This window comes from Oncorhynchus keta, chromosome 25, assembly GCF_023373465.1.
Source record: "Oncorhynchus keta strain PuntledgeMale-10-30-2019 chromosome 25, Oket_V2, whole genome shotgun sequence".
NCBI lineage: Eukaryota > Metazoa > Chordata > Actinopteri > Salmoniformes > Salmonidae > Oncorhynchus > Oncorhynchus keta.
In genome coordinates this window covers 39,255,024-39,276,366 of record NC_068445.1, presented here as the reverse complement: position 1 = coordinate 39,276,366, position 21,343 = coordinate 39,255,024, and the positions used below count along the sequence as shown (strand labels likewise).

Here is a 21,343-nt window from a genome sequence, read left to right as displayed (position 1 = left end):
ACGACACCAGGCTCGAGCACGATCATGTCTGCTTCTGGTGGATTTGATTGGCTAAATCCCCCTAACCAGAGTGTGATTTGCGTAATAGTTCCAGAACTGCAACACTACCTGTTGATAAGAGTAGCTATCATAGACCAAGAACACGTAGAGTCATTCAAATACTGCCATCTTATTAATTCATTATCTGTGGGTGTTGTTAACAAATCTAGAATGCAACTATACTCACTGAAGACCCAGCCCAGAAAGGGCATGAGTTTCGGATGGGTGGAGAGCTACTGAGGGAGAGAGCTCCGAAGGAGAGCGCGACCATGGAGCAGCCGAGAACCAGCTGCAGCAATCCGAGGGAGAGCAGCGGGCGGCCGGGGAGCAGCGCTGGGAGCAGCCTCGACTGAGAACCAGGCATGCGAGAGGCAGATATGCAGCGAGGCGGCCGGATCCTGAACGTCGGGTCTGCCAACTGAGAGGCCAGCGGAACCCTGGATACAGAGCAACACGATCCGGGGAGAACTACCGGGAGAGACATTGGAGACGCGCAAGCGGAGAAAGGACAGCAAACTACCGAACGTGGATCGAACGTCAACTCCAAGCGAGGAGGCGGTTGATCATTTTAGTTTTGATCCCAGATTAAAGCGGAGATCTGTCAGTTGAGTTCGTGGATCTTAGCGTCATTACGCATGGTCATATCGAGGTGGCTGAGTTTTAAGTTTTAAAATAACTGCTCTCTGTGACCAGAGCTAGGATTGCGTTTCACATATTTTGGCAGAGGCACAAGAAGGGCGGTGGAGGAGAGGCGGGGGTGCGTGGGAATAGGCCACACATCCCCGACCCGACTGTTATGACCAAGTGTTGAGGGCGGAGAGGGGATATTATGCTGTCAAATGAATCAATGATTTCATTCTTACTTCTGCAGGTAGATTTTATTTTGAGTCAACACCTTCCTCATTATTTGTACAGAAAATTAATTGATAAAGGAGATTCATTAGGCTACGTCTTATTAATTGTATTTTGATGACGATTTAACTGAATAAAACGTAAATTCATAAAAACGAGATTATCTCTCCAGATGATTGCTTTGATGTCGATGTTGTGCTTTCATACAAGAGGTTAACTAAACCACTGTGACCAACTGTGACCAATAACATCTGCTAACCGTGTGTATGTGACCAATAACATCTGCTAACCATGTGTATGTGACCAATAACATCTGCTAACCATGTGTATGTGACCAATAACATCAGCTAACCATGTGTATGTGACCAATAACATCTGCTAACCATGTGTCTGTGACCAATAACATCTGCTAACCATGTGTATGTGACCAATAACATCTGCTAACCATGTGTATGTGACCAATAACATCAGCTAACCATGTGTATGTGACCAATAACATCTGCTAACCATGTGTCTGTGACCAATAACATCAGCTAACCATGTGTATGTGACCAATAACATCTGCTAACCATGTGTATGTGACCAATAACATCTGCTAACCATGTGTATGTGACCAATAACATCTGCTAACCGTGTGTATGTGACCAATAACATCTGCTAACCATGTGTATGTGACCAATAACATCTGCTAACCGTGTGTATGTGACCAATAACATCTGCTAACCATGTGTATGTGACCAATAACATCTGCTAACCATGTGTGTGTGACCAATAACATCTGCTAACCATGTGTATGTGACCAATAACATCTGCTAACCGTGTGTATGTGACCAATAACATCTGCTAACCGTGTGTATGTGATCAATAACATCTGCTAACCGTGTGTATGTGACCAATAACATCTGCTAACCGTGTGTATGTGACCAATAACATCTGCTAACCGTGTGTATGTGACCAATAACATCTGCTAACCGTGTGTATGTGACCAATAACATTTGATTTGCTCTAATCTCATACTCCCCTACCTTTACAGAGCAACATTTGTTGAGATGATTGTCTGTAATATGTGTAACCTTTTTACACACACAACACTAATGTTAACAGAAGCAGATGTTCTGGTGAAAGAACGTATTAAAATTAGGATACTTGTATTGGTCAATTGGTCCAACACAAGGTCCATCTGAAATTTTACTTCTGCTTTAAACCCAGACCCTGTGAAAGACATACATACATATACACACACACACACACACACACACACACACACACACACACACACACACACACACACACATACTGTACATACAGTTGAAGTCAGAAGTTTTCATACACTTAGGTTGGAGTCATTAAAACTTGTTTTTCAACCACTCCACAAATGTCTTGTTAACAAACTATAATTTTGGCAAGTCGGTTAGGACATCTACTTTGTGCATGACATAAGTCATTTTCCCAGCAATTGTTTACTGACAGATTATTTCACTTATAATTCACTGTATCACAATTCCAGTGGGTCAGAAGTTTACATACACTAAGTTGACTGTGCCTTTAAACAGCTTGGAAAATTCCATAAAACGATGTCATGGCTTTAGAAGATTCTGATAGGCTAATTGACATCATTTGAGTCAATTGGAGGTGTACCTATGGATGTATTTCAAGGCCTACTTTCAAACTCTTTGCTTGACATCATGGTAAAATCAAAAGAAATCATCCAAGACCTCAGAAAAGAAATTGGAGACCTCCACAAGTCTGGTTCATCCTTGAAAGCAACTTCCAAACGCCTGATGGTACCACACTCATCTGTACAAACAATAGTACTCAAGTATAAACACCATGGGACCCCACAGCCGTCATACTGCTCAGGAAGGAGACGCGTTCTGTCTCCTAGAGATTAACGTACTTTGGTACGAAAAGTGCAAATCAATCCCAGAACAGCAAAGAACTTGTGAAGATGCTGGAGGAAACCGGTACAAAAGTATCTATATCCACAGTAAAAACGAGTCCTATATCAACATAACCTGAAAGGCTGCTCAGCAAGGAAGAAGCCACTGCTCCAAAACCGCAATAAGAAAGTCAGACTATGGTTTGTAACTGCACATGTGGACAAAGATCATACTTTTTGGAGAAATGTCCTCTGGTCTGATGAAGCAAAAAAATAACTGTTTGGCCATAATGACCATTGTTATGTTTGGAGGAAAAAGGGGAGGCTTGCAAGCCGAAGAACACCATCCCAACCGTGAAGCACGGGGGTGGCACTTCACAAAATAGATAGCATCATGAGGACGGACAATTACATGGATATATTGCAGCAACATCTCAAGACATCAGTCAGGAAGTTAAAGCTTGGTCGAAAATGGGTCTTCCAACTGGACAATGACCCCAAGCATACTTCCAATGTTGTGGCAAAATGGCTTAAGGACAACAAAGTCAAGGTATTGGATTGGCCATCACAAAGCCCTGACCTCAATCCTATAGAACATTTGGGGGCAGAACTAAAAAAGCATGTGTGAGCAAGGAGGCCTACAAACCTGACTCAGTTACACCAGCTCTGTCAGGAGGAATGGGCCAAAATTCACCCAATGTATTGTCGGAAGCTTGTGGAAGTCTACCCAAAGCGTTTGACCCAAGTTGAACATTTTAAAGGCAATGCTGCCAAATACTAATTGAGTGTATGTAAACTTCTGACCCACTGGGAAGGTGATGAAAGAAATTAAAGCTGAAATAAATCATTCTCTCTACTATTATTCTGACATTTCACAGTCTTAAAATAAAGTGGTCATCCTAACTGACCTAAAACAGGGAATTATTACTCGGATTAAATGTCAGGAATTATGACAAACTGAGTATAAATGTATTTGGCTAAAGTGTATGTAAACTTCCGACTTCAACTGTACATACACCATATAAAAGTATATAGTCACCCCTTCAAATGAGTGGATTCGGCTATTTCAGCAACACAAGTTGCTGACAGGTATATAAAATCACACAGCAATTTCCATAGACATACAGTACATTTGCGGTAAAATGGCTTTACTGAAGAGCTGTGACTTTCAACGTGGCACCGTCATAGGATGCCACCTTTCCAACAATTCAGTTCTTTAAATTTCTGCCCTGCTGGAGATGCCCTGGTCAACTGTAAGTGCTGTTATTGTGAAGTGGAAACGTCTAGGAGCAACAACAGCTCAGCCTCGAAGTGGTAGGCCACACAAGTTCACAGAATGAGACCGCCGAGTGCTGAAGCCCGTAGCGCGTAAAAATAATCTGTCCTCGGTTGCAACCCTCACTACCGAGTTCCAAACTGTCTCTGAAAGCAACGTCAGCACAGGAACTGTTAGTCTGGAGCTTCATGAAATGGGTTTCCATGGCAGAGCAGCCGCACACAAGCCTAAGATCACCATGCGCAATGCCAAGTGTCGGCTGGAGTGGTGTAAAGCGCACCGCCATTGGACTCTGGAACAGTAGAAATGCGTTCTATGGAGCGATGAATCACGCTTCACCATCTGGCAGTCCGACAGACCAATCTGGGTTTAGCGGATGCCAAGAGAACGCTACCTGCCCAAAATGCATAGTGGCAACTGTAAAGTTTGGTGGAGAAGGAATAATGGTCTGGGGCTGTTTTTCATGGTTCGGGAAATTGTTACGCTACAGCATACAATGACATTCTAGATGATTCTGTGCTTCAAAGTTCGTGGCAACAGTTGAAACAGGGAAGGCCCTGTTTCAGCATGACAACGCCCCGTGCACAAAGTGAGGTCCATACAGAAATTATTTGTCGAGATTGGTGTGGAAGAACTTGATTGGCCTGCACAGAGTCCTGACCTCAACCCTATCAAACACCTTTGGGGTGAATTGGAACGCAGACTGCGAGCCAGGCCTAATTGCCCAACATCAGTGCCCAACCTCACTAATGCTCTTGTGGCTGAATGGAAGCAAGTCCCCGCAGCAATGTTCCAACATCTAGTGGAAATCCTTCCAGAGAAGAGAGGAGGCTCCTGTGGCAGCAGAGGGGGGACCAACTCCATATAAATACACACAATTTTGGTATGAGATGTTCGACAAGCAGGTGTCTACATACTTTTGGTCATGTAGTGTACATACACACATACAGGACCAGGCAGAAGTTTGGACACACCTACTCAATCAATAGTTTTTCTTTATTTGTACTATTTTATACATTGTAGAATAAAAGTGAAAACAGCAAAACTATGAAATAATACATATCTAAATATATTTATATTTGAGATATGTCAGAGTAGCCACCCTTTGCCTTGATGAGAGCTATGCATATTCTTGGCATTCTCTCAACCAGCTTCATGAGGTAGTCATCTGGAATGCATTTCAATTAACCGGTGTGCCTTGTAAAAGTGAATTTGTGGAATTTATTTCCTTCTTAATGCGTTTGAGCCAATCAGTTGTGTTGTGACAAGGTAGGGTTGGTATACAGAAGATAGCCCTATTTGGTAAAAGACCAAGTCCATATTATGGCAAGAACAGCTCAAATAAGCAAAGAGAAACTACAGTCCAATATTAATTTAATTAAGAAGACTCTGGCCTTCTAGGCAGAGTTCCTCTGTCCAGTGTCTGTGTTATTTTTACCCCTCTTAATCTTTTATTTTTATTGGCCAGTCTGAGATATGGCCTTTTCTTTGCAACTCAGCCTAGAAGACCAGCATCCCGGAGTCACCGCTTGACTGTTGACATTGAGACTGGTGTATAGCGGGTACTATTTAATGAAGCTGGCAGTTGAGGACTTGAGGCATCTGTTTCTCAAACTAGACACTCTAATGTACTTGTCCGCTTGCTCAGTTGTGCACCGGGGCCTCCCACTCCTCTTTCTATTCTGGTTAGGGCCAGTTTGTGCTGTTCTGTGAAGGGAGCAGTACACAGCGTTGTACAAGATCTTCAGTTTCTCGGTAATTTCTTGCATGGAATAGCCTTCATTTCTCAGAACAAGAATAGACTGACGAGTTTCAGAAGAAAGGTCTTTGTTTCTGACCATTTTGAGCTTGTAATCGAACCCACAAATGCTGTTGCTCCAGATACTCAACTAGTCTAAAGAAGGCCAGTGTTATAACAGTTTTAAGCTGTGCTAACATAATTGCAAAAGGGTTTTCTAATGATTAATTAGCGTTTTAAAGTGATACATTTGGATTGACTTACACAATGTGCCATTGGAACACAGGAGTGATGGTTGCTGAAAACACACCTGTGTAGATATTCCACAAAAAAATCTGCTACTTCCAGGTACAATAGTCATTTACAACATTAACAATGTCTACACTATATTTATGAGAAATGTATGTTATTTTAATGTACAAAAAATGTGCTTTTCTTTCAAAAACAAGGACATTTCTATGAGGTCATTTCTATGAGGTAGTGTATATACTGTATATGTATATTATATACACACACTGAAAGTACACAGAGTATACTAAACATTAGGAACACCTTTCTAATATTGAGTTGACACTTTTGTGTGACAAAACATCCTCAATTTGTTGGGGAATGGACTCTACAAGATGACGAAAGCGTTCCACAGGAATGCTGGCCCATGTTGACTCCAATACTTCCCACTGTTGTGGTCAAGTTGGCTGGATGTCCTTTGGGTGGTGGGCTATTCTTGATACACACAGGAAACTGTTGAGCGTGAAAAACCCAGCTGTGTTGCAGTTCTTGACACACTCAAACCGGTGTGCCTGGCACCTACCCGTTCAAAGACACTTAAATATTTTGTCTTGCCCATTCACCCTCTGAATGGAACACATACACAATCCATGTCACAACTTGAGTCATAATTGTCTCAAGGCTTAAAAATCCTTCTTTAACCCGTCTCCTCCCCTTCATCTACACTGATTGAAGTGGATTTAACAAGTGACATCAATAAGGAATCATAGCTTTCACCCGGATTCACCTGGTCAGTCTATGTCGAGCAGGTGTTCCTAAAGTTTTGTACTGTACATACAGTGCCTTCAGAAAGTATTCATACCCCTTGACTTATTCCACATTTTGTTGTGTTACAGCCTGAATTCAAAATGGATTAAATATATTTTTTAAATCTCACCCATCTACACACAATACCCCATAATGACAAAGTGAAAACATATATTTTTTTTAAGCAAATTTATTGAAAATGAAATACAGAAATACTTACACCTCTGAGTCAATACTTTGTAGAATCACCTTTGGCACTGAATACAGCATTGAGTCTGTCTGGGTAAGTTTCTAAGACCTAGATTGTGAAACACATGCCTTTTTATGTATTTATTATTCTTCAAGCTTTGTCAAATTGGTTGTTGATCATTGCGAGACAACCATTTTCAGACCTTGCCAAAGATTTAAGCAGATTTAAGTCAAAACTGAAACTCGGCCACTCAGGAGCATTCACTGTCTTCTTGGTAATCAACTGTGCATACCTCCATTCCATTTCTTTTTTATGCTGAAAAACTCCCCAGTCCTTAACAATTACAAGCATACCCATAACATACAGCCACCACTATGCTTGAAAATATGGAGAGTGATTGTAACGGCGGATTTCTGTGGACGAAGGAGAGGACCAAAGCGCAGCGTGGTTAGTGTTCATCATGTTTAATCAAGACGATAAACGTGAACACTACAAAATACAAAACAACAAATGTGAAAAAAACGAAACAGTTCTGTCTGGTGCATAGACATAAAGACAGAATACAACCACCCACAAAACCCAACACAAAACAGGCTACCTAAATATGGTTCCCAATCAGAGACAATGACTAACACCTGCCTCTGACACAACATAGAATGCTCCGGACGCATAACCTGAACCTATAGGGGAGGGTCTGGGTGGGCATCTGTCCACGGTGGCGGCTCTGGCGCAGGATGTGGACCCCACTCCACCATAGTCTTTGTCCGCTTTAGTGTCCTCCTAGGAACGGCGACCCTCGCCACCGACCTTGGACTGGCAACCCTACTAAAGGGCCCCACTGGACTGAGGGGCAGCTCGGGACTGAGGGGCAGCTCAGGACAGGGGTAGCTCAGGACTGAAGGGTAGCTCAGGACTGGCTGACGGCTCTGGCAGTTCCTGGCTGGCTGGCGGCTCTGGCAGCTCCTGGCTGGCTGGCGGCTCTGGCAGCTCCTGGCTGACTGACGGCTCTGGCAGGTCCTGGCTGACTGAAGGCTCTGGCAGGTCCTGGCTGACTGACGGCTCTGGCAGCTCCTGGCTGACTGACGGCTCTGGCAGCTCCTGGCTGACTGATGGCTCAGCACGCGCGAACCGGGCTAAGCACGCGTACTGGGGACACCGTGTGTTCCACCGCATAACACGGAGGCCTGGTGCGTGAGGCTGGCACAGTCTTCACCAGACGACTAGCACGCACCTTAGGACGAGTAGGGAGAGGTGACCCAGGTGCCATCAAATCCCCGACACGCTCCGTCGGGCGGATGTCGTGCCTCATGCACCAACACAGCACCTCCCTCATAACTCTCTCCTCCAATTTCCCCATTGACTCCTTCACTGTCTCTGCTTCGCTCACCTCCAACACCGCCCTGACCGGCTCTGGTTCCTTACGGTAAACAGGGGGAATTGGCTCAGGTCTGACTCCTGACTCTGCCACACTCTCCCTGTGCGCCCCCCCAATACATTTTTGGGGCTGCCTCTTGGGCTTCCAGCCGCGCTGCCGTGCCAGCTCCTCGTAATGTCGCCTCTCTGCTTTCGCTGCCTCCAGCTCTGCTTTGGGACGGCGATATTCCTCTATTCTGGCCGCTGCTGCTGCTGCTGCCCGTTACCATGCCGCTTGGTCCTTGGTTGGTGGGTGTTTCTGTAAGGGTTTTCCTCCTCTTCGTTTGAGGAGGAGAAGCGAGAAGGATCGGAGGACCATACTAGGCCGAAACATAGAAATCCCAAAATCATAGAAAAGCAAACATAGACTGCCCACCCCAACTCACGCCCTGACCATACTAAATAATGACAAAACAAAGGAAATAAAGGTCAGAACGTGACAGTGATACACAATAATGTGTTGTATTGGATTTTTGCAGTATTACATGTTTTGGAATATGTTTATTTTGACCAGTCTTCCTTCTTTTCACTCAGTGAATTAGGTTAGCATTATGGAGTAACTACAATATTGTTGATCCATCCTCAGTTTTCTCCTATCACAGCCATTCAACTCTAACTGTTACCATTGGCCTCATGGTGAAATCCCTAAGCGGTTTTCTTCCTCTCTGGCAACTGAGTTAAGAAGGACGCCTGTATATTTGTCAGGACTGGGTGTAGTGATAAACAATCTAAAGTGTAATTAATAACTTCACCAGGCTCAAAGGGATATTCAATGTCTGCCTTTTTCATTTGTACACATCTACCAACAGGTGTCCTTCTTTGCAAGGTATTGGAAAACCTCACTGGTCTTTGCGGTTTCAATTTTTTCAGTTGAAATTCACTGCTCGACTGAGGAACCTTACAGATAATTGTATGTGTGGGGTACAGAGATGAGGTAGTCATTAAAACATCATTTTAAACTCTATTATTGCCATGCAACTTATTATCTGACTTGTTAAGCAAATATCTCCTCCTAAACTTATTTAGGCTTGCCATAAGAAAGGGGTTGAATACTTACAGACTCAAGACATTTCAGCTTCTATTCTTTAATTAATTTGTAAAAATAATTACATTGACATTAAGGGGTATTGTGTGTAGGTCGGTGACAATAAAATCTCTATTTAATCAATTTCAAATTCAGGCTGTAACACAACAACATCTGGAAAAAAATAAAAAAATGTCAATGCATATATATATATATTTCTAAACGGTGTGGCTCGAGCCCTGAATGCTGATTGGCTGACATCCGTGGTATATCAGACCATATACGACGGGTTTGACAAAACATTTCTTGTTCCTGCTCTAATTTCATTGGTAACCAGTTTATAATAGCAATAAGGTGCCTCGGGGGTTTGTGGTATATGACCAATATACCATGGCTAAGGGCTGTGTCCAGGCACAGTGTCTTGCCTAAGAACAGCCCATAGCCATGGTATATTGGCCCTATACCACACCTCCTATATATATAACAATGCTACATTGTGTCTGTGATAAGAAACACGAACAGAAGGAGTTGTAAACAGAAGGTGTTCCAAACAGAAGGTGTTCCAAACAGAAGGAGTTCCAAACAGAAGGTGTTCCAAACAGAAGGAGTTCCAAACAGAAGGTGTTCCAAAAAGAAGGAGTTCCAAACACAAGGTGTTCCAAACAGAAGGAGTTCCAAACAGAAGGTGTTCCAAACAGAATGAGTTCCAAACAGAAGGTGTTCCAAACAGAAGGAGTTCCAAACAGAAGGTGTTCCAAACAGAAGCAGTTCCAAACAGAAGGTGTTCCAAAAAGAAGGAGTTCCAAACAGAAGGTGTTCCAAAAAGAAGGAGTTCCAAACAGAAGGTGTTCCAAACAGAAGGAGTTCCAAACAGAAGGTGTTCCAAAAAGAAGGAGTTCCAAACAGAAGGAGTTCCAAACAGAAGGAGTTCCAAACAGAAGGTGTTCCAAACAGAAGGTGTTCCAAACAGAAGCAGTTCCAAACAGAAGGTGTTCCAAAAAGAAGGAGTTCCAAACAGAAGGTGTTCCAAAAAGGAGTTCCAAACAGAAGGTGTTCCAAACAGAAGGAGTTCCAAACAGAAGGTGTTCCAAAAAGAAGGAGTTCCAAACAGAAGGTGTTCCAAACAGAAGGTGTTCCAAAAAGAAGGAGTTCCAAACAGAAGGTGTTCCAAACAGAAGGAGTTCCAAACAGAAGGTGTTCCAAACAGAAGGTGTTCCAAAAAGAAGGAGTTCCAAACAGAAGGAGTTCCAAACAGAAGGAGTTCCAAACAGAAGGTGTTCCAAACAGAAGGTGTTCCAAACAGAAGGTGTTCCAAACAGAATGAGTTCCAAACAGAAGGTGTTCCAAACAGAAGGAGTTCCAAACAGAAGGTGTTCCAAACAGAAGCAGTTCCAAACAGAAGGTGTTCCAAACAGAAGGAGTTCCAAACAGAAGGAGTTCCAAACAGAAGGAGTTCCAAACAGAAGGTGTTCCAAACAGAAGGAGTTCCAAACAGAAGGTGTTCCAAACAGAAGGTGTTCCAAACAGAATGAGTTCCAAACAGAAGGAGTTCCAAACAGAAGGTGTTCCAAACAGAAGGAGTTCCAAACAGAAGGAGAAATCTCCACAGACCTTCAGAGACAAATGGTTTTCCACTTATGTATTTCAGGATATTCTGATGAGAAAACCTTCCCTTTAAAAAAAAATATTGACAAAGAGGTTGTAAGTCCTTGCTCTCAACAGCCAGAATGCAGATCAGATTTGGCATAATGTAATTGAAAAACAAGCCTTGATGGCTGTTTTTACCAAATTACATAATTAGCTTCCAGTGTTACCAACTAAAACTCTTCAAGCTCATGAACAGTCCAGTAGGCTAAACACGATCTGGACTGCTGTGTTGTGCCATCTCTCCCTCTCTCTGCATCAACACTGGCACAGACAATACATTTTTCCAGGGAATTCAAAGGTCATCACAGTAGCTACATTGTACAGCTACGTCAAGTTTTAAATTCCCAGAGGAATTTGATGTGATTTAACCTTTATTTAACTAGCTGATTGGCTATGAAAATCTAACTGACATATACTCCTGAGGTGCTGACCTGTTGCACCCTCTACAACCACTGTGATTATTATTTGACCCTGCTGGTCATTTATGAACATTTGAACATCTTGGCCATGTTCTGTTATAATCTCCACCAGGCACAGCAGGAAGAGGACTGGCCACCCCTCATAGCCTGGTTCCTCTCTAGGTTTCTTCCTAGGTTTTGGCCTTTCTATGGAGTTTTTCCTAGCCACCGTGCTTCTACACCTGCATTGCTTGCTGTTTGGGGTTTTAGGCTGGGTTTCTGTACAGCACTTTGTGACATCAACTGATGTGAGAAGTGCTTTATAAATACATTTGATGAATTGATTGATTTGATTGATAAGAACAAGTTCTTCTTTACAATGATTATTGAAGTCGAGGGATGGTTGATGGTAATATTTCATATTTCATGGCCTCTCCTGAAGAAACACCAGTTTCCCTGATGGTTCAGTTGTCACTGCAGTATCAGATAGGGCACCTAGGTCTGTTAATAGCGTCTCAGACAGTGCAGCGTCAATAGAACAGTTTCCATGTGTTTGACTCCGTTCCATTTATTCCATTCCAGACATTACAATGAACCCGTCCTCCTATAACTCCTCCCACCACCCTGCACTGTCTGAGATGCTACAACTAAAGGAAAGGGGGATACCTAGTCAGTTGTACAACAGAAAGGGAAAGGGGGTACCTAGTCAGTTGTACAACAGAAAGGGAAAGGGGGATACCTAGTCAGTTGTACAACAGAAAGGGGGATACCTAGTCAGTTGTACAACAGAAAGGAAAGGGGGGTACCTAGTCAGTTATACAACAGAAAGGGGGATACCTAGTCAGTTATACAACAGAAAGGGGGATACCTAGTCAGTTATACAACAGAAAGGGGATACCTAGTCAGTTATACAACAGAAAGGGGGATACCTAGTCAGTTGTACAACAGAAAGGAAAGGGGATACCTAGTCATTTGTACAACAGAAAGGGGATACCTAGTCAGTTGTACAACAGAAAGGAAAGGGGGATACCTAGTCAGTTATACAACAGAAAGGAAAGGGGGGGGTAGTCAGTTATACAACAGAAAGGGAAAGGGGGTACCTAGTCAGTTGTACAACAGAAAGGAAAGGGGGATACCTAGTCATTTGTACAACAGAAAGGGGGATACCTAGTCAGTTGTACAACAGAAAGGAAAGGGGGATACCTAGTCAGTTATACAACAGAAAGGGAAAGGGGGTACCTAGTCAGTTATACAACAGAAAGGGAAAGGGGGTACCTAGTCAGTTGTACAACAGAAAGGGAAAGGGGGTACCTAGTCAGTTGTACAACAGAAAGGGGGATACCTAGTCAGTTATACAACAGAAAGGAAAGGGGGGTACCTAGTCAGTTGTACAACAGAAAGGGGGATACCTAGTCAGTTGTACAACAGAAAGGAAAGGGGATACCTAGTCAGTTATACAACAGAAAGGGGGATACCTAGTCAGTTATACAACAGAAAGGGGATACCTAGTCAGTTGTACAACAGAAAGGAAAGGGGATACCTAGTCATTTGTACAACAGAAAGGGGGATACCTAGTCAGTTGTACAACAGAAAGGAAAGGGGATACCTAGTCAGTTATACAACAGAAAGGAAAGGGGATACCTAGTCAGTTATACAACAGAAAGGGGGATACCTAGTCAGTTATACAACAGAAAGGGGGATACCTAGTCAGTTGTACAACAGAAAGGGAAAGGGGGATACCTAGTCATTTGTACAACAGAAAGGGGATACCTAGTCAGTTGTACAACAGAAAGGAAAGGGGATACCTAGTCAGTTGTACAACAGAAAGGAAAGTGGGATACCTAGTCAGTTGTACAACAGAACGGAAAGGGGGATACCTAGTCAGTTGTACAACAGAAAGGGGATACCTAGTCAGTTGTACAACAGAAAGGGTGATACCTTGTCAGTTATACAACAGAACGGAAAGGGGGATACCTAGTCAGTTATACAACAGAACGGAAAGGGGGATACCTAGTCAGTTGTAAAACAGAAAGGGGGATACCTAGTCATTTGTACAACAGAAAGGGGGGATACCTAGTCAGTTGTACAACAGAAAGGGTGATACCTAGTCAGTTATACAACAGAACGGAAAGGGGGATACCTAGTCAGTTATACAACAGAACGGAAAGGGGGATACCTAGTCAGTTATACAACAGAACGGAAAGGGGATACCTAGTCAGTTATACAACAGAAAGGGGGATACCTAGTCAGTTGTACAACAGAAAGGGGGATACCTAGTCAGTTGTACAACAGAATGGAAAGGGGGTACCTAGTCAGTTATACAACAGAAAGGAAAGGGTGATACCTAGTCAGTTATACAACAGAAAGGAAAGGGGATACCTAGTCAGTTGTACAACAGAAAGGAAAGGGTGATACCTAGTCAGTTGTACAACAGAAAGGGGGATACCTAGTCAGTTATACAACAGAAAGGAAAGGGGGATACCTAGTCAGTTATACAACAGAAAGGAAAGGGGGATACCTAGTCAGTTGTACAACAGAAAGGAAAGGGGATACCTAGTCAGTTGTACAACAGAAAGGGGATACCTAGTCAGTTGTACAACAGAAAGGGAAAGAGGGATACCTAGTCAGTTGTACAACAGAAAGGAAAGGGGGATACCTAGTCAGTTATACAACAGAAAGGGGGATACCTAGTCAGTTGTACAACAGAAAGGGGGATACCTAGTCATTTGTACAACAGAATGGGGGATACCTAGTCAGTTATACAACCGAAAGGGGGATACCTAGTCAGTTATACAACAGAAAGGGGGATACCTAGTCAGTTATACAACCGAAAGGGGATACCTCGTCAGTTGTACAACAGAAAGGAAAGGGGGATATCTAGTCAGTTGTACAACAGAAAGGGGGATACCTAGTCAGTTGTACAACAGAAAGGGGGATACCTAGTCAGTTATACAACAGAAAGGGGGATACCTAGTCAGTTGTACAACAGAAAGGAAAGGGGGATACCTAGTCAGTTGTACAACAGAAAGGGAAGGGGGATACCTAGTCAGTTGTACAACAGAAAGGAAAGGGGGATACCTAGTCAGTTGTACAACAGAAAGGGGGATACCTAGTCAGTTGTACAACAGAAAGGGGGATACCTAGTCAGTTATACAACAGAAAGGAAAGGGGGATACCTAGTCAGTTATACAACAGAAAGGAAAGGGGGATACCTAGTCAGTTGTACAACAGAAAGGAAAGGGGATACCTAGTCAGTTGTACAACAGAAAGGAAAGGGGGATACCTAGTCAGTTATACAACAGAAAGGAAAGGGGGATACCTAGTCAGTTGTACAACAGAAAGGAAAGGGGATACCTAGTCAGTTGTACAACAGAAAGGAAAGGGGGATACCTAGTCAGTTATACAACAGAAAGGAAAGGGGGATACCTAGTCAGTTATACAACAGAAAGGAAAGGGGGATACCTAGTCAGTTATACAACAGAAAGGAAAGGGGGGATACCTAGTCAGTTATACAACAGAAAGGGGATACCTAGTCAGTTATACAACAGAAAGGAAAGGGGGATACCTAGTCAGTTATACAACAGAAAGGAAAGGGGGGATACCTAGTCAGTTGTACAACAGAAAGGGGGATACCTAGTCAGTTATACAACAGAAAGGAAAGGGGGATACCTAGTCAGTTATACAACAGAAAGGAAAGGGGGATACCTAGTCAGTTATACAACAGAAAGGAAAGGGGGATACCTAGTCAGTTATACAACAGAAAGGGGGATACCTAGTCAGTTATACAACAGAAAGGAAAGGGGGATACCTAGTCAGTTATACAACAGAAAGGAAAGGGGGATACCTAGTCAGTTGTACAACAGAAAGGAAAGGGGATACCTAGTCAGCTATACAACAGAAAGGGGATACCTAGTCAGTTGTACAACAGAAAGGGGGATACCTAGTCAGTTATACAACAGAAAGGGGATACCTAGTCAGTTGTACAACAGAAAGGGGATACCTAGTCATTTGTACAACAGAATGGGGGATACCTAGTCAGTTGTACAACAGAAAGGAAAGGGGGATACCTAGTCAGTTATACAACAGAAAGGGGATACCTAGTCAGTTGTACAACAGAAAGGGGGATACCTAGTCAGTTATACAACAGAAAGGGGATACCTAGTCAGTTGTACAACAGAAAGGGGGATACCTAGTCATTTGTACAACAGAAAGGGGGATACCTAGTCAGTTATACAACAGAAAAGAAAGGGGGATACCTAGTCGGTTGTACAACAGAAAGGGGGATACCTAGTCAGTTGTACAACAGAAAGGGGATACCTAGTCAGTTGTACAACAGAAAAGAAAGGGGGATACCTAGTCAGTTATACAACAGAAAGGAAAGGGGGATACCTAGTCAGTTGTACAACAGAAAGGAAAGGGGGATACCTAGTCAGTTGTACAACAGAAAGGGGATACCTAGTCAGTTGTACAACAGAAAGGGAAAGAGGGATACCTAGTCAGTTGTACAACAGAAAGGAAAGGGGGATACCTAGTCAGTTATACAACAGAAAGGGGGATACCTAGTCAGTTGTACAACAGAAAGGGGATACCTAGTCATTTGTACAACAGAAAGGGGGATACCTAGTCATTTGTACAACAGAATGGGGATACCTAGTCAGTTGTACAACAGAAAGGGGGATACCTAGTCAGTTATACAACAGAAAGGGGGATACCTAGACAGTTATACAACAGAAAGGGGGATACCTAGTCAGTTGTACAACAGAAAGGAAAGGGGATACCTAGTCAGTTGTACAACAGAAAGGAAAGGGGATACCTAGTCAGTTGTACAACAGAAAGGAAAGGGGGATACCTAGTCAGTTGTACAACAGAAAGGAAAGGGGGATACCTAGTCAGTTGTACAACAGAAAGGAAAGGGGATACCTAGTCAGTTGTACAACAGAAAGGGAAAGGGGGATACCTAGTCAGTTGTACAACAGAAAGGAAAGGGGGATACCTAGTCAGTTGTACAACAGAAAGGGGATACCTAGTCAGTTGTACAACAGAAAGGGGGATACCTAGTCAGTTATACAACAGAAAGGAAAGGGGATACCTAGTCAGTTATACAACAGAAAGGAAAGGGGGATACCTAGTCAGTTATACAACAGAAAGGAAAGGGGGATACCTAGTCAGTTATACAACAGAAAGGAAAGGGGATACCTAGTCAGTTGTACAACAGAAAGGAAAGGGGATACCTAGTCAGTTATACAACAGAAAGGAAAGGGGGATACCTAGTCAGTTGTACAACAGAAAGGAAAGGGGATACCTAGTCAGTTGTACAACAGAAAGGAAAGGGGGATACCTAGTCAGTTGTACAACAGAAAGGAAAGGGGATACCTAGTCAGTTGTACAACAGAAAGGAAAGGGGATACCTAGTCAGTTGTACAACAGAAAGGAAAGGGGGATACCTAGTCAGTTGTACAACAGAAAGGAAAGGGGATACCTAGTCAGTTGTACAACAGAAAGGAAAGGGGGATACCTAGTCAGTTGTACAACAGAAAGGAAAGGGGATACCTAGTCAGTTGTACAACAGAAAGGAAAGGGGATACCTAGTCAGTTATACAACAGAAAGGAAAGGGGATACCTAGTCAGTTATACAACAGAAAGGAAAGGGGGATACCTAGTCAGTTGTACAACAGAAAGGAAAGGGGATACCTAGTCAGTTGTACAACAGAAAGGAAAGGGGGATACCTAGTCAGCTATACAACAGAAAGGGGATACCTAGTCAGTTGTACAACAGAAAGGGGGATACCTAGTCAGTTATACAACAGAAAGGGGATACCTAGTCAGTTGTACAACAGAAAGGGGGATACCTAGTCATTTGTACAACAGAATGGGGATACCTAGTCAGTTGTACAACAGAAAGGAAAGGGGATACCTAGTCAGTTATACAACAGAAAGGGGGATACCTAGTCAGTTGTACAACAGAAAGGGGATACCTAGTCAGTTATACAACAGAAAGGGGGATACCTAGTCAGTTGTACAACAGAAAGGGGATACCTAGTCAGTTGTACAACAGAATGGGAGATACCTAGTCAGTTGTACAACAGAAAGGAAAGGGGGATACCTAGTCAGTTATACAACAGAAAGGGGGATACCTAGTCAGTTGTACAACAGAAAGGGGGATACCTAGTCATTTGTACAACAGAATGGGGGATACCTAGTCAGTTGTACAACAGAAAGGGGGATACCTAGTCAGTTATACAACAGAAAGGGGATACCTAGTCAGTTATACAACAGAAAGGGGATACCTAGTCAGTTGTACAACAGAAAGGAAAGGGGATACCTAGTCAGTTGTACAACAGAAAGGAAAGGGGATACCTAGTCAGTTGTACAACAGAAAGGAAAGGGGATACCTAGTCACTTGTACAACAGAAAGGAAAGGGGATACCTAGTCAGTTGTACAACAGAAAGGAAAGGGGATACCTAGTCAGTTGTACAACAGAAAGGGAAAGGGGATACCTAGTCAGTTGTACAACAGAAAGGAAAGGGGATACCTAGTCAGTTGTACAACAGAAAGGGGGATACCTAGTCAGTTGTACAACAGAAAGGGGGATACCTAGTCAGTTATACAACAGAAAGGAAAGGGGATACCTAGTCAGTTATACAACAGAAAGGAAAGGGGGATACCTAGTCAGTTATACAACAGAAAGGAAAGGGGGATACCTAGTCAGTTATACAACAGAAAGGAAAGGGGGATACCTAGTCAGTTGTACAACAGAAAGGAAAGGGGGATACCTAGTCAGTTGTACAACAGAAAGGAAAGGGGGATACCTAGTCAGTTATACAACAGAAAGGAAAGGGGGATACCTAGTCAGTTGTACAACAGAAAGGGGGATACCTAGTCAGTTGTACAACAGAAAGGAAAGGGGGATACCTAGTCAGTTATACAACAGAAAGGGGGATACCTAGTCAGTTGTACAACAGAAAGGAAAGGGGATACCTAGTCAGTTGTACAACAGAAAGGGGGATACCTAGTCAGTTGTACAACAGAAAGGGGGATACCTAGTCAGTTGTACAACAGAAAGGGGGATACCTAGTCAGTTGTACAACAGAAAGGAAAGGGGGATACCTAGTCAGTTATACAACAGAAAGGAAAGGGGGATACCTAGTCAGTTGTACAACAGAAAGGGGGATACCTAGTCAGTTGTACAACAGAAAGGGGGATACCTAGTCAGTTATACAACAGAAAAGAAAGGGGGATACCTAGTCAGTTGTACAACAGAAAGGGGGATACCTAGTCAGTTGTACAACAGAAAGGGGGATACCTAGTCAGTTGTACAACAGAAAGGGAGATACCTAGTCAGTTGTACAACAGAAAGGGGGATACCTAGTCAGTTGTACAACAGAAAGGGGGATACCTAGTCAGTTGTACAACAGAAAGGGGGATACCTAGTCAGTTGTACAACAGAAAGGAAAGGGGGATACCTAGTCAGTTATACAACAGAAAGGGGGATACATAGTCAGTTGTACAACAGAAAGGGGGATACCTCGTCAGTTGTACAACAGAAAGGAAAGAGGGATACCTAGTCAGTTGTACAACTGAATTCCTTCAACTGAAATGTGTCTTCCGCATTTCACCGAACCACTCTGAATCGAAGAGGTACGGGGGGCTGCCATAATCGACATCCCAAGTCGTTGGCGCCCAGGGAACAGTGAGTTAACTGCCTTGTTCAGGGGCAGGGCAACCCATTTTTGCCATATCAGCTCGGGGATTCGATCCAGGTCGTGGATACTGGCCCAACACTCTAACTACTAGGCTACCATCTAGGTTCTGTCCATATAATATATTCTTCATTATGAGCTAACAGGCTAAACTGATCCTGGATCAGTACTCTTATTCTGAGATGTTTTGTGAATACAGACCCATGTAATTCATTATTAATTTAAAGGCAAAACTGATCCTAGGTCAGTACTTAGTATACTCTGGTGGTCAGTGGTTCTACAATAGGCCTGTTTCCCATAAAGTAGGTTCTGTTAGCAGGAGTAGATGATTTGCAGCTAGCCAGGGCATAGGGCACAGGGCACAGGGCACAGGTCACAATGAGTAACTAAGTGTACAACAAAATAAACACCAACCTCACAACCAGTCAAATACAAAGTGATTGTCTGGGAAGCTATAGTATTACACACAGATACCCTTATAACATGTGTGAGCCAGCCGAGTCGATCTGGATTGTACTGGCCAGGTTATTCCTATCCACCGTAGTTCCTGGACGGTGTTGAAAAGGAAAATGTCAGAGTTAGTATAGGCACGACCTGTCACAGTGTTTTAAAAAGTCAAATATTCATTTTGTCTCAGACTTTGATGTGATGGCAGCTACATTCTAAAAACATTCATCAGACATCAGCTGGAACAAAAACATATGAATTAAAATGAACCGTGAAAGGTATTCAAACTGGTTTATTATTGTATTTGATAGGATGATGAATGGGGAAGTGGATGAGAACATGCTGATTCCACGATGAGAACATGTTTGATTCCACGCTGAGAACATGTTTGATTCCACGCTGAGAACATGTTTGATTCCACACTGAGAACATGTTTGATTCCACGCTGATTCCAAGATGAGAACATGTTTGATTCCACGCTGAGAACATGTTTGATTCCACGCTGATTCCAAGATGAGAACATGTTTGATTCCACGCTGAGAACATGTTTGATTCCACGCTGAGAACATGTTTGATTCCACGCTGATTCCACGATGAGAACATGTTTGATTCCACGCTGATTCCAAGATGAGAACATGTTTGATTCCACGCTGATTCCAAGATGAGAACATGTTTAATTCCACGATGAGAACATGTTTAATTCCACGATGAGAACATGTTTAATTCCACGATGAGAACATGTTTGATACCACAATGAGAACATGTTTGATTCCACGATGAGAACATGTTTGATTCCACTCTGATTCCAAGATGAGAACATGTTTGATTCCACGATGAGAACATGTTTGATTCCACGCTGATTCCAAGATGAGAACATGTTTGATTCCACGCTGATTCCAAGATGAGAACATGTTTGATTCCACGCTGATTCCAAGATGAGAACATGTTTGATTCCACGATGAGAACATGTTTGATTCCACGCTGATTCCAAGATGAGAACATGTTTGATTCCACGATGAGAACATGTTTGATTCCATGCTGATTCCAAGATGAGAACATGTTTGATTCCACGATGAGAACATGTTTGATTCCACGCTGATTCCATGATGAGAACATGTTTGATTCCACGATGAGAACATGTTTGATTCCACGATGAGAACATGTTTGATTCCACGCTGATTCCAAGATGAGAACATGTTTGATTCCACGATGAGAACATGTTTGATTCCACGCTGATTCCAAGATGAGAACATGTTTGATTCCACGCTGATTCCAAGATGAGAACATGTTTGATTCCACGATGAGAACATGTTTAATTCCACGATGAGAACATGTTTGATTCCACACTGATTCCAAGATGAGAACATGTTTGATTCCACGATGAGAACATGTTTGATTCTACTCTGATTCCAAGATGAGAACATGTTTGATTCTACTCTGATTCCAAGATGAGAACATGTTTGATTCCACGCTGATTCCAAGATGAGAACATGTTTGATTCCACGATGAGAACATGTTTGATTCTACTCTGATTCCACGATGAGAACATGTTTGATTCTACTCTGATTCCACAATGAGAACATGTTTGATTCCACGCTTTAAAAGCCCTTAGTGCTTCAATCCTTCAAATGTTTAGTTAAAAAAAAATAAGACAGACATTCTCCACTTGGTCAGTGAAAGACTGTTAATTTTATTTGGTGTTGT

At 42.8% G+C, this 21,343-nt stretch overlaps 2 protein-coding genes across 5 annotated transcripts in view; both read right to left on the bottom strand.

Moving 5' to 3' along the window:
* The window catches only part of LOC118357973 (endosomal transmembrane epsin interactor 1-like), a 75,342-nt gene extending 74,645 nt beyond the window's left edge, over positions 1-697 (bottom strand). The window contains exon 1 of the mRNA XM_052479308.1: positions 227-697. Coding sequence (XP_052335268.1) covers positions 227-523 — 297 coding nt within the window. The 5' untranslated portion in view covers positions 524-697. The remainder of the gene's footprint in view (positions 1-226) is intronic.
* A 20,600-nt stretch (positions 698-21,297) lies between these two features.
* LOC118377180 (tight junction protein ZO-2-like) overlaps positions 21,298-21,343 on the bottom strand; it is a 213,018-nt gene continuing 212,972 nt past the window's right edge. For all 4 annotated transcript variants that reach the window (XM_052479301.1, XM_052479303.1, XM_052479304.1 and 1 more), the window contains one exon: positions 21,298-21,343. This exon is cut by the window's right edge and continues 3,083 nt beyond it. The gene's annotated coding sequence lies outside the window, so the exon portion shown is untranslated.